This window comes from Scyliorhinus canicula, chromosome 7, assembly GCF_902713615.1.
Source record: "Scyliorhinus canicula chromosome 7, sScyCan1.1, whole genome shotgun sequence".
NCBI lineage: Eukaryota > Metazoa > Chordata > Chondrichthyes > Carcharhiniformes > Scyliorhinidae > Scyliorhinus > Scyliorhinus canicula.
In genome coordinates, this window is record NC_052152.1 from 124,562,514 (window position 1) to 124,575,899 (window position 13,386).

Below are 13,386 nucleotides of genomic sequence, written 5' to 3' on the forward strand. Positions count from 1 at the left end.
CCGTCACCTTGACAGACACCAGGAGCGAGTGTCTCCCCCATTCCCCCAGGGTGCCAGGTGTGCCATAATCTGGCAGATATGTCGCACTGATCACCTGCTCAGCCGGAGTCTACGACGATATGTCCCGTCCAGCAGTCCTGAAGGACAGGCGCTGCCGGTACATGCGAGTTTCATTCGCGCCTCCTCCTTGGCTTGTTGGGCAGCCGGCTCTCCATCCTGGGAGGCTGCCTCCTGTTCCTCTGGGGCAAGCTCCACTGCTGCATGCTCCACTGCTGTAGGTTCCCCTCCTCAAGCAGCACCAGCGCATGCAGCCGCAGGGCATCCTCCAGGGCTGCAGCGACTAGCAGAAAGGCCATGCTGGCTGGTTGAATTCTAATGTCCATTGTCTGCAGGGGCTGAAAGGCCAAAATGTTAGCATGCTGCATGCCGCCGTGTCCAATCGAACTACATGGTGCCAACAGTTGACACTGCGGGCTCTGCCCCACATGTCCCCACCCACCCCCTTCTCCGAACCCCTGGCCCTGTCGATGCCATTCCTGCTGCCCTCCTATGGGCAGTCAGTGGGTTGCCCAGCAAGATGGCTGCCTTGCAGGCCGCAGCAATGGCGGTCCGTGACTGTGCACTGCCCCAGTCCCGTGCAGGGTCACCTTGGCCACAATACCCGTTCCCCCATCATCACCTCCCCCACCTCCAGCCCCAAACACCACCAGAGCCAACCCGGCCTCTGCCAGGACCTGCAGCCCACTGTCGCGCCTCTCCATGAGCAAACGGTGTTCACTGTATGTGCGTTCTGGAACACAATGACGCTGAATTGCAATTAGGCGTGAAATCGCCACCTGCCGCAATTTTGGCGTCGGAAACGATTCTCTGCCCAATCGCGTTTTGTGACTCCGGCGTCGCCCGACGGACAATCCCACCTATCATTTATGGTCGGATTCCAAAGTCCATTGAGTGTAGGGCATGAGAGGCAGACATTTTAACATGGTTCCTTCCCACCGTGGATCCGGTTGTGCAGTGCAGACCCTGCCCTCGCATGTCCCCTGTGGTGAATGTGATTCACCCTATATATAGTTGCCAATATCACTCCATGTATATATGTTCGTTATCTACCCATTGTAAGTGCAGTTGCACTATCCGACCACCAGGGGGAGTCGCTCTGGGAGTACGCGAGAGTTTGTACTGGGCTCCTCCCTTGGCTACGCCCAGGACTCCTCCCCCTGGGACCGATGTATAAAGATCAGTGCCTTAGAGCCAGCCTGCCAGTTCACCTGAAGTTCAACGACGAATAGGCTTGCTCTTTTGTAAGTGTATTAAAGCCTCTGTTCAGATCCAACTACACGTATTCGCTGAATTGATGGTTGCATCAATTTAATACACTTAAGAAGCTGCCGAAGTAAAGCATGGAATCCGCTCTAAAACCAGGACGTCTAGAACTCGATCCGCAGGATGCAGAGGCGAAAGAAGCCTTCTGCCACTGGCTGAAATGTTTTAAGGCCTACCTGGCCGAAATCAGCACCGCTGAAACTACGGAGGAACAAAAGCTCAGCCTACTGCACGCGACGGTAAGCATCAGAATTTCTACACAATTAAATCCAGCCGGTTCCTACACCACTGCGCTGGGGATTTTGGACAAAATGTATATTAGGCGCATGAACGAGGTCTTTGCCCGCCATGTGTTCACGACTCGCCGACAACGGGCTACTGAAACTTTAGCTGAATTTACACGCGAGTTGAACAATCTCTCAAATGACTGCAATTACCAGGCCGTAACCGCGGCTGTGCGGGATGTTTTTGTTTTTGTAGCGGGCCTTCGATCTAGCTATGTACGCCAGAGACTATTAGAAAATGGGGCCCAGGGCTTAGAGACTACCATAGAGGCTGCTATCACGATGGAAGTTTCCTTCCGCAGCCTCAACTCGTTTCCCGCGGACCACGCTAACCCCGCATGGGCCCCCGACCTGAGGACCCCCCCAAGCCTGTGCCGCAAGGCCCCCCAGCTATTGCGCTGCCACAGCCGGTCCTACTGTCCCAGTCAACTACTCAAACTATCCAGCTGCTCCAGCTAATTACTCAGCTCCCCCAGCCAGCTACTCAGCTCGCCAAACCAGTTATTCAACTGCTCCAGCCTGCCACTATTCAGCTCCCCAAACCAGTTATTCAACTGCTCCAGCCTGCCACTATTCAGCTCCCCAAACCAGTTATTCAACTGCTCCAGCCTGCCACTTCTGTGGACAAAGCCAGCACCCGCAGCAGCACTGCTCAGCCCGATCCGCGACCTGCAGCAGCTACAGGAAGAAAGGCCACTATGCTAAAGTGTGCCTCGGCAGAAGGGCCCCAGCCCTCAACACCCTAACAGTCCAAAAACATCGCTCCCAGCACCAGCAGGCCCGCGGGGCCCGAAACGCTGCGGCCTACGCTCAGGCTCCGCCCCCTCCTGCCACGTGCGATCCATGGGGGCCGCCATCTTGACAAACCCCCACCATGCGGCCGGCCACGTGCGATTCATGGGGGCCGTCATCTTGGACGCCATCTTCATCACCACCCTCCACGTGCGATCCACGGGCCCTAGCTGCATACCCAGACTCAAACAGCTCAGCGGAGGAGTACGACCTCCCCAGGCAGTCACCACATGACCCGCAACTCAGCACAGTGTTCCTGCATCAAGCTCGTCAGAACGCAGCGGCATCTAGTCGACAGGACGCCCGATCGGAAGAATTAGACTCCCCCGGGCACCCACCACGCGGCCCGCAACTCAACACGGTCACCCTCGACCAATCTCGCCCCAAACATCTGAGAAATTCGATGACGGAGGTCCAGATCAACGGGTACAACACATTGTGCCTCTTCGACTCCGGGAGCACAGAGAGCTTCATACACCCAGAGCTGGTAAGAAGCTGTTCCCTCCCTATTTATCCCTTCAACCAAACTATCGCCCTCGCTTCGGGCTCCCATTCCATCCAAATCCAAGGCCGCACTACAGCAACGCGAACGATTCGAGGCGCTAGCTATTCCAAATTTAAACAGTATGTCTTGCCCGACCTCTGTGCGCCACTCCTCTTAGGCTTGGATTTCCAATGTAATCTCAAGAGTCTCACCCTCAGCTTCGGCGGGCCCCTGCCCCCACTCACTATCTGCATCCTCGCCACGCTGCGCATCGCCCCCCCCCTCCTCTCTTCGCCAACCTCACCCCGCATTGCAAACCGGTAGCCACCTGCAGCAGGCGGTACAGCCTGCAGGATAGGGTATTTATCAGAATGGAGGTCCGAAGGCTGCTCAGTGAGGGGATCATGTAGGCCAGCAACAGTCCCTGGAGAGCTCAGGTGGTGGTCGTCAAGACCGGGGAAAAATTCCACATTATAGCCAGACCAACCAAGGTTCTCCTAAGGAAGCACGTCAGGGCGCACAAGACCGACCCCATTGTTGAAAAGGTGCGCCTGCTTCATTCCAACCCACAGTAAGCATTTGTTGAGTTCCCGGACGGTCGCCGGGACACAGTATTCCTCCGGGACCTGGCACCCGCTGGATCCAGCCCCCCACCGAGGAACTCCTTTCCCCGTTCCCTGTGCGGCCGCCCCCTTGCACCCCCGATTCTGCGAGCTCACCCCACCAGTCCCGAGCGCCAGCAACAGCCCGCCACCCCCCCCCATGCCCCCAAGGGGAAAGGCCTGGTGTTGGTGTGGGAATGTGGGGCAAGAGGGGGATGATGGAACCATCAATTCAGCGAACACGTGTAGTTGGATCTGAACAGAGGCTTTAATACACTTACAATAGAGCCAGCCTATTCGTCGTTGAACTTCAGGTGAACAGGCAGGCTGGCTCTAATTTTTATACATGGGTCCCAGGGGGAGGAATCCTGGGCAGAGCCAAGGGAGGAGCCCAGTACAAACTCTCACATACTCCCAGAGCGACTCCCCCTGGTGGTCGGATAGTGCAACTGCACTTACAATGGGTAGATAACGAACATATATACATGGAGTGATATTGGCAACTATATATAGTGTGAATCACATTCACCACATTCACCCCCGTTAAAAAAAAATCAAGTCCGGCGGGGGTGAAGGATCAAAGAGTCAGTCTGTCCGGTGAACAAATTGTCCGTTTTGATCTGCGCAGCACCGGGGTTGCAGCCTCTTGCGGTGGCTGGGCGGGCGTCGAGGTCTGGGGTACGGTTTCCAGCTCCGGGGCGAGTCTCGTCCGAGCCTCATACACCTCCTGGTCGAATTGCTGCCTTGCACGCTGCTTCAATGGCGGTCCATACCTGGGTGTCGGGTCCCTTGGAGGGTCACCCCGACCCCGCGGCCCATCCCCTGCTCACCCCCATCACCCCTCGCTACACTTCCTCCCCCCCAGGGTCTGGTAGACTTACCCCCCCACTCCCGCTAGCCAGCCTTGCCAGTGTCAGGACATGGTAGCATTGTGGATAGCACAATTGCTTCACAGCTCTAGGGTCCCAGGTTCGATTCCGGCCTGGGTCACTGTCTGTGCGGAGTCTGCACATCCTCCCCGTGTGTGCGTGGGTTTCCTCCGGGTGCTCCGGTTTCCTCCCACAGTTGGGTGGGGTTACTGGGTTATGGGGATAGGGTGGAGGTGTTGACCTTGGGTAGGGTGCTCTTTCCAAGAGCTGGTGCAGACTCGATGGGCCGAATGGCCTCCTTCTGCACTGTAAATTCTATGATAAAAAAAGGACCGACAGCCCACAGTCATGCATCTGCCTGTCCTATCTCTTCTCTCTCCTTCATCGGCGCCTGTGCCCGGATTTTTGAAACCACAAATGAGCCTCGCCGTTCGCAATTCCTCCCGGCGGAGGCGGAGCATCACGGACGCCCCGGGTTCAGGTTCAGGTTCATTCCCAGTTCAGGACCATTCATGCTATACGGACGGCGTTTACTGTCCTTGCGGAGCAGAACGCTTTGACACCACTGTCGAGACACCGAAGCATGGCAACCGAGCGCCGGCCACGATTTTGGGCTCACAACCGAATCTCCGCACAATCTCCATTCTCGATTTTGGTTGTCAAAGAGATTCCAAAAGTCTTGGATCGGTGTATAAATATAGCTATATATAGAAAATAGAGAAAAGGAGATGGAGGGCATGGTCGAGATACTAAATGACTATTCGGAGACATGGATAGAGCAAGGCGAGGAATGGTTGTTGCAGGTGCCGGAGTTTAGATATTTCAGTAAGCTCAGGGAAGGTGTTAAGAGAGGGGGAGGGGTGGCATTGTTAGTCAAGGACAGTATTACGGAGGCTGAGAGGACATTTGATGAGGACTCGACTACTGAGGTAGTATGGGCTGAGTTAAGAAACAGGAAAGGAGAGGTCACCTTGTTAGGGCTTTTCTATAGGCCTCCGAAAAGTTCCAGAGATGTAGAGGAAAGGATTGCAAAGATGATTCTGGATAAGAGTGAAAGTAACAGGGTAGTTGTTATGGGGGACTTTAACTTTCCAAATATTGACTGGAAACACTATAGTACTTTAGATGGGTCCGTTTTTGTCCAATGTGTGCAGGAGGCTTTCCTGACGCAGTATGTAGATAGGCCAACGAGAGACGAGGCCGTATTGGATTTAGTACTGGGTAATGAACCAGGACAGGTGTCAGATTTGGAGGTAGGTGAGCACTTTGGTGATAGTGACCACAATTTGATTACATTTACTTTAGTGATGGAAAGGGATAGGTATATACCGCAAGGCAAGAGTCATATCTGGGGGAAAGGCAATTATGATGCGATGAGGCAAGACTTAGGATGCATTGGTAGGAGAGGAAAACTGCAGGGGATGGGCACAATGGAAATGTGGAGCATGTTCAAGGAACAGCTACTGCATGTAGGGTGTGCAGAGGAGATTCACTAGGTTAATACCAGAGCTGAAGGGGTTGGATTACGAGGAGAGGTTGAGTAGACTGGGACTGTACTCGTTGGAATTTAGAAGGATGAGGGGGGATCTTATAGAAACATTTAAAATTATGAAGGGAATAGATAGGATAGATGCGGGCAGGTTGTTTCCACTGGCGGGTGACAGCAGAACTAGGGGACATAGCCTCAAAATAAGGGGAAGTGGATTTAGGACTGAGTTTAGGAGGAACTTCTTCACCCAAAGGGTTGTGAATCTATGGAATTCCTTGCCCAGTGAAGCAGTTGAGGCTTCTTCATTACATGTTTTTAAGGTAAAGATAGATAGTTTTTTGAAGAATAAAGGGATTAAGGGTTATGATGTTCGGGCCGGAAAGTGGAGCTGAGTCCACAAAAGATCAGCCATGATCTAATTGAATGGCGGAGCAGGCTCGAGGGGCCAGATGGCCTACTCCTGCTCCTAGTTCTTATGTTATGTTCTTATGTCCTTGATAACTATGTACCTGTTAGGCAGGAAGGAAGTGGTCGAGCGAGGGAACCATGGTTCACTAAAGCAGTTGAAACACTTGTCAAGAGGAAGAAGGATGCTTATGTAAAGATGAGACGTGATGGTTCAGTTAGGGCGCTTGAGAGTTACAAGTTAGCTAGAAAGGCTCTAAAGAGAGAGCTAAGAAGAGCAAGGAGAGGACATGAAAAGTCTTTGGCAGGTAGGATCAAGGACAACCCTAAAGCTTTCTATAGATATGTCAGGAATAAAAGAATGACTAGGGTAAGAGTAGGGCCAGTCAAGGACAGGAGTGGGAAGTTGTGCGTGGAGTCCTAGGAGATAGGAGAGGTGCTAAATGAGTATTTTTAGTCCGTATTCACACAGGAAAAAGACGATGTTGTCGAGGAGAATACTGAGATACAGGCTACTAGACTAGAAGGGCTTGAAGTTCATAAGGAGGAGGTGTTAGCGATTCTAGAAAGTGTTAAAATAGATAAGTCCCCTGGGCCGGATGGGATTTATCCTAGGATTCTCTGGGAAGCTAGGGAGGAGATTGCAGAGCCTTTGGCTTTGATCGTTAAGTCATCTTTGTCTACAGGAATGGTGCCAGAAGACTGGAGGATAGCAAATGTTGTCCCCTTGTTCAAGAAGGGGTGTAGAGATAACCCTGGTAACTGTAGACCAGTGAGCCTTACTTCTGTTGTGGGGAAAGTCTTGGAAAGGTTTATAAGAGATAGGATGTATAATTATCTGGATAGGAATAATTTGATTGGAGATAGTCAACATGGTTTTGTGAAGGGTGTGTCGTGCCTCCCAAACCTTATTGAGTTCTTCGAGAAGGTGACCAAACAGGTGGATGAGGGTAAAGCAGTTGACGTGGTGTATATGGATTTCAGTAACCGTTTGATAAGGTTCCCCACGGTAGGCTATTGCAGAAAATAGAGGCATGGGATTCAGGGTGATTTAGCAGTTTGGATCAGAAATTGGCTTGCTGGAAGAAGACAAAGGGTGGTGGTTGATGGGAAATGTTCAGACTGGTGTCCAGTTACTAGTGGTGTACCACAAAGATCTGTTTTGGGGCCGCTGCTGTTTGTCATTTTTATAAATGACCTGGAGGAGGGCGTCGAAGGATGGGTGAGAAAATTTGCAGATGACACTAAAGTCGGTGGAGTTGTGGACAGTGCAGAAGGATGTTACTCGATACAGAGGGACATAGATAAGCTGCAGAGCTGGGCTGACAGTTGGCATATTGAGTTTAATGCAGAAAAGTGTGAGGTGATTCATTTTGGAAGGAATAACAGGAAGACAGAGTACTGGGCTAATGGTAAGATTCTTGGTAGTGTGAACGAGCAGAGAGATCTCGGTGTCATGTCCATAGATCCCTGAAAGTTGCCACCCAGGTTGAGAGGGTTGTTAAGAAGGCGTACGGTGTGTTAGCTTTTATTGGTAGAGGGATTGAGTTTCGGAGCCATGAGGTCATGTTGCAGTTGTACAAAACTCTGGTGCGGCTGCATTTGGAGTATTGCGTTCAGTTCTGGTCGCCGCATTATAGGAAGGATGTGGAAGCATTGGAAAGGGTACAGAGGAGATTTGCAAGGATGTTGCCTGGTATGGAGGGAAGATCTTACGAGGAAAGGCTGAATGACTTGAGGCTGTTTTCGTTAGAGAGAAGATGGTTAAGAGGTGACTTAATTGAGGCATACAAGGTGATCAGAGGATTAGATAGGGTGGACATTGAGAGCCTTTTTCCTCGGATGGTGATGTCCAGCACGAGGGGACATAGCTTTAAATTGAGGGGAGATAGATATTGGACAGATGTCAGAGGTAGATTCTTTACTCAGAGAGTAGTAAGGGCGTGGAATGCTCTGCCTGCAACAGTAGTGGACTCGCCAATACTAAATGCATTCAAATGGTCACTGGATAGGCATATGGACGATAAAGGAATAGTGTAGATGGGCTTTGGAGGGATTTCACAGGTCGGCGCAACATCGAGGGCCGAAGGGCCTGTACTGCGCTGTAATGTTCTATGTTCTATTTCTACCGTGGATGACACAAAAGACAATCCATTGCTGGAAGAAAATCAGCAGGCAATTTGAATAAACAGACTTTGTAAAGTGCAACATACTATTGCTAAAACTGGATCACTACTAATATTGATGGGCAGGAGTTATCTAACTCTCACATTACCTCATCATCTTTTGGTCGATATTTGCAAGTCAAATCCAAATCACGTATCTTGGAATAGTTGCCCCTCTGTGGGATTTTCTGCTCTTTAGGTCCAGCACCATGGCAGATCCCATCCAATATTTGGTTTGTCATGACTAATCTTTTCATGGAGGCAACTGAAGCCATAGTTTCTGTCTCACAGATAGAGTGGAGACAGACTCCTTCAATTTTTGGAAATTCATCTGTTGGACTTGTAGGAAGCAATCTTCCATCAACAGTTAGCTGCATTCTTTTCTTAACATCATTCATATGTGTTCCACATTTTTTATGTCTTTCTTTTGGAGTTACCTTTTCTGCTTTGTCTGTCAGTAGCTGCTCCACTGTTTGTAATTTATTCCGATGATCCTGACATGGTGATTTTTCATCAAATATTGAGTAAAATGTTTGATGTTTAATTCTTCTGTCATCTGTTTTCAAAAAGGAGGAAAATAATGTCAAGTAAACTTTGATCACAAAGTTGTCCAAGATTATATTCAGTCTAATTGATTTGAAAATCTAAAGCACAGCTTTTTGAAATGTAAAGTTCAAATATTTAGTGGAATAATCAAAACTGATCAACACCACACTATTTTTACAACTCTAAAACTATCTCTCTTACTTCTGAAAACCTAATATGTTAACCAAGCTTTGGCCATCTGTCCGCATATCACCTGATGTGTTTCGTTGTCTAAATTTGGGCAAGGGGCTGGTTTAGCTCAGTGGGTTAAATAGCTGGCTTTTAAAGCAGACCAAGCAGGCCAGCAGCACGGTTCGATTCCCGTACCAGCCTCCCCGGACAGGCGCCGGAATGTGGCGACTAGGGGCTTTTCACAGTAAATTAATTGAAGCCTACTCGTGACAATAAGCGATTTTCATTCTTTTCATTTTTCATTTGTGTGTCAAAACTACTGTGATGTGTCTTAGGACATTTGATTACACGAATTATGCAATATCAGTATACATTCTTGCTACTATTGAGATGCAAGAAGGAAGCAGTGATAAACCGCTGCAGTCCACCTTCTGTAGGGACACACATCGTGCTGTTTCGGAGACTGTTCCAGATTTTAGACACAACAGTGAAATAACAAAAATATCACTCTAAGTCACAATTTGGCGCAGCTCTGTGCAAGAGGTAGAGGGGTGGCACAGTGGTTAGCACCGCTTTTACCGCCATGGGTTATTGGAGGGAATCTATGTAAGGTGTCATGTGAGAGTACCTTTAAGAAATGAGTGTTTATAAATGGGTGTGTATATAAATATCTGTAGTGACAGTACCTTTAAGAAATGCGTGTTTATTACTGCAGTGATGTCAGAGAGTGGGTGGAGCTGGGCTGTCAGCTTTTGTTTAGGCTGTTTGCTGCAGGGTGTGTTTTAGTTTCTTTTTCAGAGCTGGATAGCTGCAGTCACAGCCAGAACATGTATCAGTGTCTCTCTGAAATCTAAAGACTGTAAATCAATCCTGATGATTTCAAACTAATAACAGTCGGGACTTTAACCTGATGTGCTTCTGGTAAAAGGTGTTTTAAGTCGTAAGGATGTTAAAAGGAAAGCTTAAAGGATTACGTAGTGTTAAATTCTTTGGGGGTTGTATTTGAATTAATGGTTGCTAAAATGTTCACCGTTGTTTTAATAAGGTTAACTTGAATTCATAGAATAATTGGGGGCTCGAGGGGGATAAAAGTCTTTCTATTGGATTGGCTTTGTGAACTTAACGACAGTGAGGAGTGAGCATATTGTGGGTGCTTTTCAGGTGTGGTATTTTAGTTTAAGTCGGGAGTGTGTTGTGGACAATGGCTCTTTCAGAGGCTCTGAAGTTATTGGGGGTGGAGACGTTCACACGCAGTACCTTACGGACAGAGACTAAAATCAGACTGTTAGATTTGGCAAAAACATTGCAGTTAATAGTTATTATTAGCAGACTCCCTGCATAAATAGAGCTGGCCAGTTTGGAACTAGCAGAGAGAGAGGAGTGAGCAGCAAGGGAAGTTGCTGCTGCTGTTGTCTATATATATGTTATTGTAAATAAATGTTATTTCTTTGTATCCTGAAGACTCGTGCTGGATTCTTCGTGGCCCTCACAAAAAACACGTTAAAAAAATCAGATAATTACTGAAAGGAAAGATGAGTTCATGGAAAAAATTCAGACTGCGTAAATTCATGAAAAGGTGACCTAAATTCAGAAATTAGAGTAAAATGGTTCCTCCTAGTCTAAACTTTTTTATGGCTCTGCGCTCCTTGAAAAATAAAGAACATTTACCTTAACTTTTTAATATTTATGCATATTATTAGAAACAAATTGCAGAGCAACTTGCATCCAGTTGATTAAAGCAGCCAAGCCTCTGAACTGTCGAACCACTGAAAATTCAAATCAACATCAATCTAATCAGCAAACACTATTAATTTACACACACATTACTAAATTTATGAACCTTCTGTACTCAGCATAATAGATTTATAACCAACAAAATTCCACTTCTAATATTTCAACCGCACTGAGCAAAAATGCAAATGTTTGCTTCATCTAACATAGTTAAAAAAATATAAAACCTATATAAACAGATAATGTCATTTATGCATTACCGAACTGGAAAGTGTATTTCATGCGTGAAGTTTGCCTTTCCAAAGTACTACAACTTGAAGCAGGACTGTCAGAAACCCAGCACTTCTTCTTGGAAAAAGATCTCAGGTCTTTGTGGACACTCTCTAAAAGACCAGGTAATCTAGAAATGGTTTTTAAAAAATGAATTGTTTAGTTAAATTTAAAGTATAATTTTAATTTTAACATCAGGTAAAATCACAGAATGAACCAGAGAAACCATAACAAGCAAAGAATTTGACACCACGTAATGCTCAAAGTTCGAGAGCAATACTCGGTAAGAACAGTGTCAAAGATCCATAGTTAAAAACAGCCTCAGCGAATCAGCAGGAGTCAGTGAGAATGATTAAAAATCTGAGATCAATAGTCAACACTTGACATCAGAGGAACACATGGACATGATTGGTTCATTATTTCTTTTATCTCGCTTCAAACTCAATAACAAACAAATTAAACTCGGAGTTGTAAAATGAAAAAGAAAATCAGGCAGCTCCAGAAGTAACATCGCAGGACAAGCAGTCACATGGCTTAGAAAAGTTTAGTTTTTGTAATTATTTACAAACAAGTTGCAATTTAATATGGAATGATCAATATTATAAGTATATTTATAATTTAACCCAGAATGATATCCTGTCGTCAGTTTAGGACACTGGTACATTGTGATACTGAGATAAGAGAATTGTTTTTCTCTGAAGGTTGTGCGGCTTTGGAACTCGACCAAAGGTGGAGGTAGATAGATTCATGTTAGCCAAGAAAATCAAAGGTTATTAGGGTAGGTGGGAATGTAGACCATATCAAATGGAAGAGCAGGCTCAAAGGGCCAAATGGCCTATTTCTGCTCCTATTTTGCATCTTTGTATGTCAAGCTCTTCGTTAACATTTGCATCCCTACTTCAGAAGTGAGAAAAACCACATGTTTCTAAACCATGTACAGTCAAACCTTTATAAGGTGTTGGAAGCCCAGGGACAGGTGATCTAGAAGGTGGAAGAGGCGGTGGCTGAGCATGATGACCAGTTCACCTTGATGGCGGCGGAGATGGGGCTGATGAGGAACCATCAGAAAAGGCTGCAGGAGAAGGTGGAGGATCTGGAGAACAGGTCGCGCAGGCAGAACCTGAGGATGGTTGGCCTCCCGGAGGGCATCGCGGGATCAGATGCAGGGGCATATGTGGCGTGTATGTTCGAGAAGATGCGTTTACTCGACCCTTGGAAGTGGACAGAGCGCACGGAGCGCTTGCAAAGAAGCCACAGATGAATGAGCCACCAAGGGCGATGGTGGTACAAATGCACCGGTTCCTGGACAAGGAACAGATCTTGAGGTGGGCCAGGCAGCCAAGCTGCTGTAACTGGGAATATCATGAGCTGCGTATTTACCAGCACTTGGGTGCGGAACTGGTCAAAGGGCGAACTTCAACAAAATTAAATCGGCCCTCTTCAAGAAAGGGGTGAAGTTCGGCATGTGGTACCCAGTTCGTTTGTGGGTCACTTACGAGGGTCAAGAACTTTACTTCGGATCGCCGGATGAGGCGATGGACTTTGTTAAGGACAGGGAACTGGCAGGTGATGGAAGACATTGAACTTGGGGGCGAGTAATTCTGTACTTATGCTGCTAAATTTGTTTTCCCTTTGGGCTGTGTATGCAGTGTTTTTGTACCAATTTTTGGGCCGTTGCTCAGTGTTGTATACAGGTTAACTTTGTTCTTGTTGGGGGATGGTGGGTGGAATTTTCTTCTTTGTCTTTGTTGGGGATTGTTATGCTTTGCACATGTATGTTTGAGCTGGGGGGAGGGAGGTCATTGGGGGGGTGGGGGGTCGGATGCTTCGCGCCATGGGCTACCAGGCTAGCTGGGCGGGCTACCTCACGGAAGCACAGTGGGGGGCAAGCAGGTGACAAGTTTGATTATGGCGGTTTGGGATTTTTGTTTTGAAGTGGGGGGAATTGTTCTGCTGACGGGGGGGGGGGGGGGGCACTGGCGCCGAGAGACAAATTGGAGGTCGATGATGGTGGGTGCCCGAGGGCAGGCCTGAGGAGGTGCGGGACGCGATCTGGAGTCTGACCTTAGAAAGGCGATGGTTTATCGACTGGGGGGGGGGGGGGGGGGGGGGGGGGGGGGGGGGGGGGGGGGGGGGGGAAGATATCAGGCTTATCACATGGAATGAGAGAGGGCTGGATGGGCTGGTCAAGAGGGTTCGTTTGTTCGCGCATTTGAAGAGGTTGAAGGCGGACTTGGCAATGTTGCAGGAGACAT

General features: G+C 48.2%; 1 protein-coding gene across 7 annotated transcripts in view; it reads right to left on the reverse strand.

The window, feature by feature from the left end:
- The window catches only part of LOC119969344 (synaptonemal complex protein 2-like), an 855,597-nt gene that overhangs the window by 761,643 nt on the left and 80,568 nt on the right, over positions 1 to 13,386 (reverse strand). For 6 of the 7 annotated variants that reach the window (XR_005461337.1, XM_038802868.1, XM_038802869.1 and 3 more), the window contains exons 4-5: positions 11,122 to 11,261; positions 8,524 to 8,969 (exon numbers count right to left, since the gene is read on the reverse strand). Coding sequence is in view for 6 of the 7 variants with exons in the window: in XM_038802868.1 (XP_038658796.1) it covers positions 8,524 to 8,969; positions 11,122 to 11,261 (586 nt within the window). In the remaining variant the exon portion in view is untranslated. The remainder of the gene's footprint in view (positions 1 to 8,523; positions 8,970 to 11,121; positions 11,262 to 13,386) is intronic. The other variant, XM_038802871.1, reaches the window with a different exon arrangement.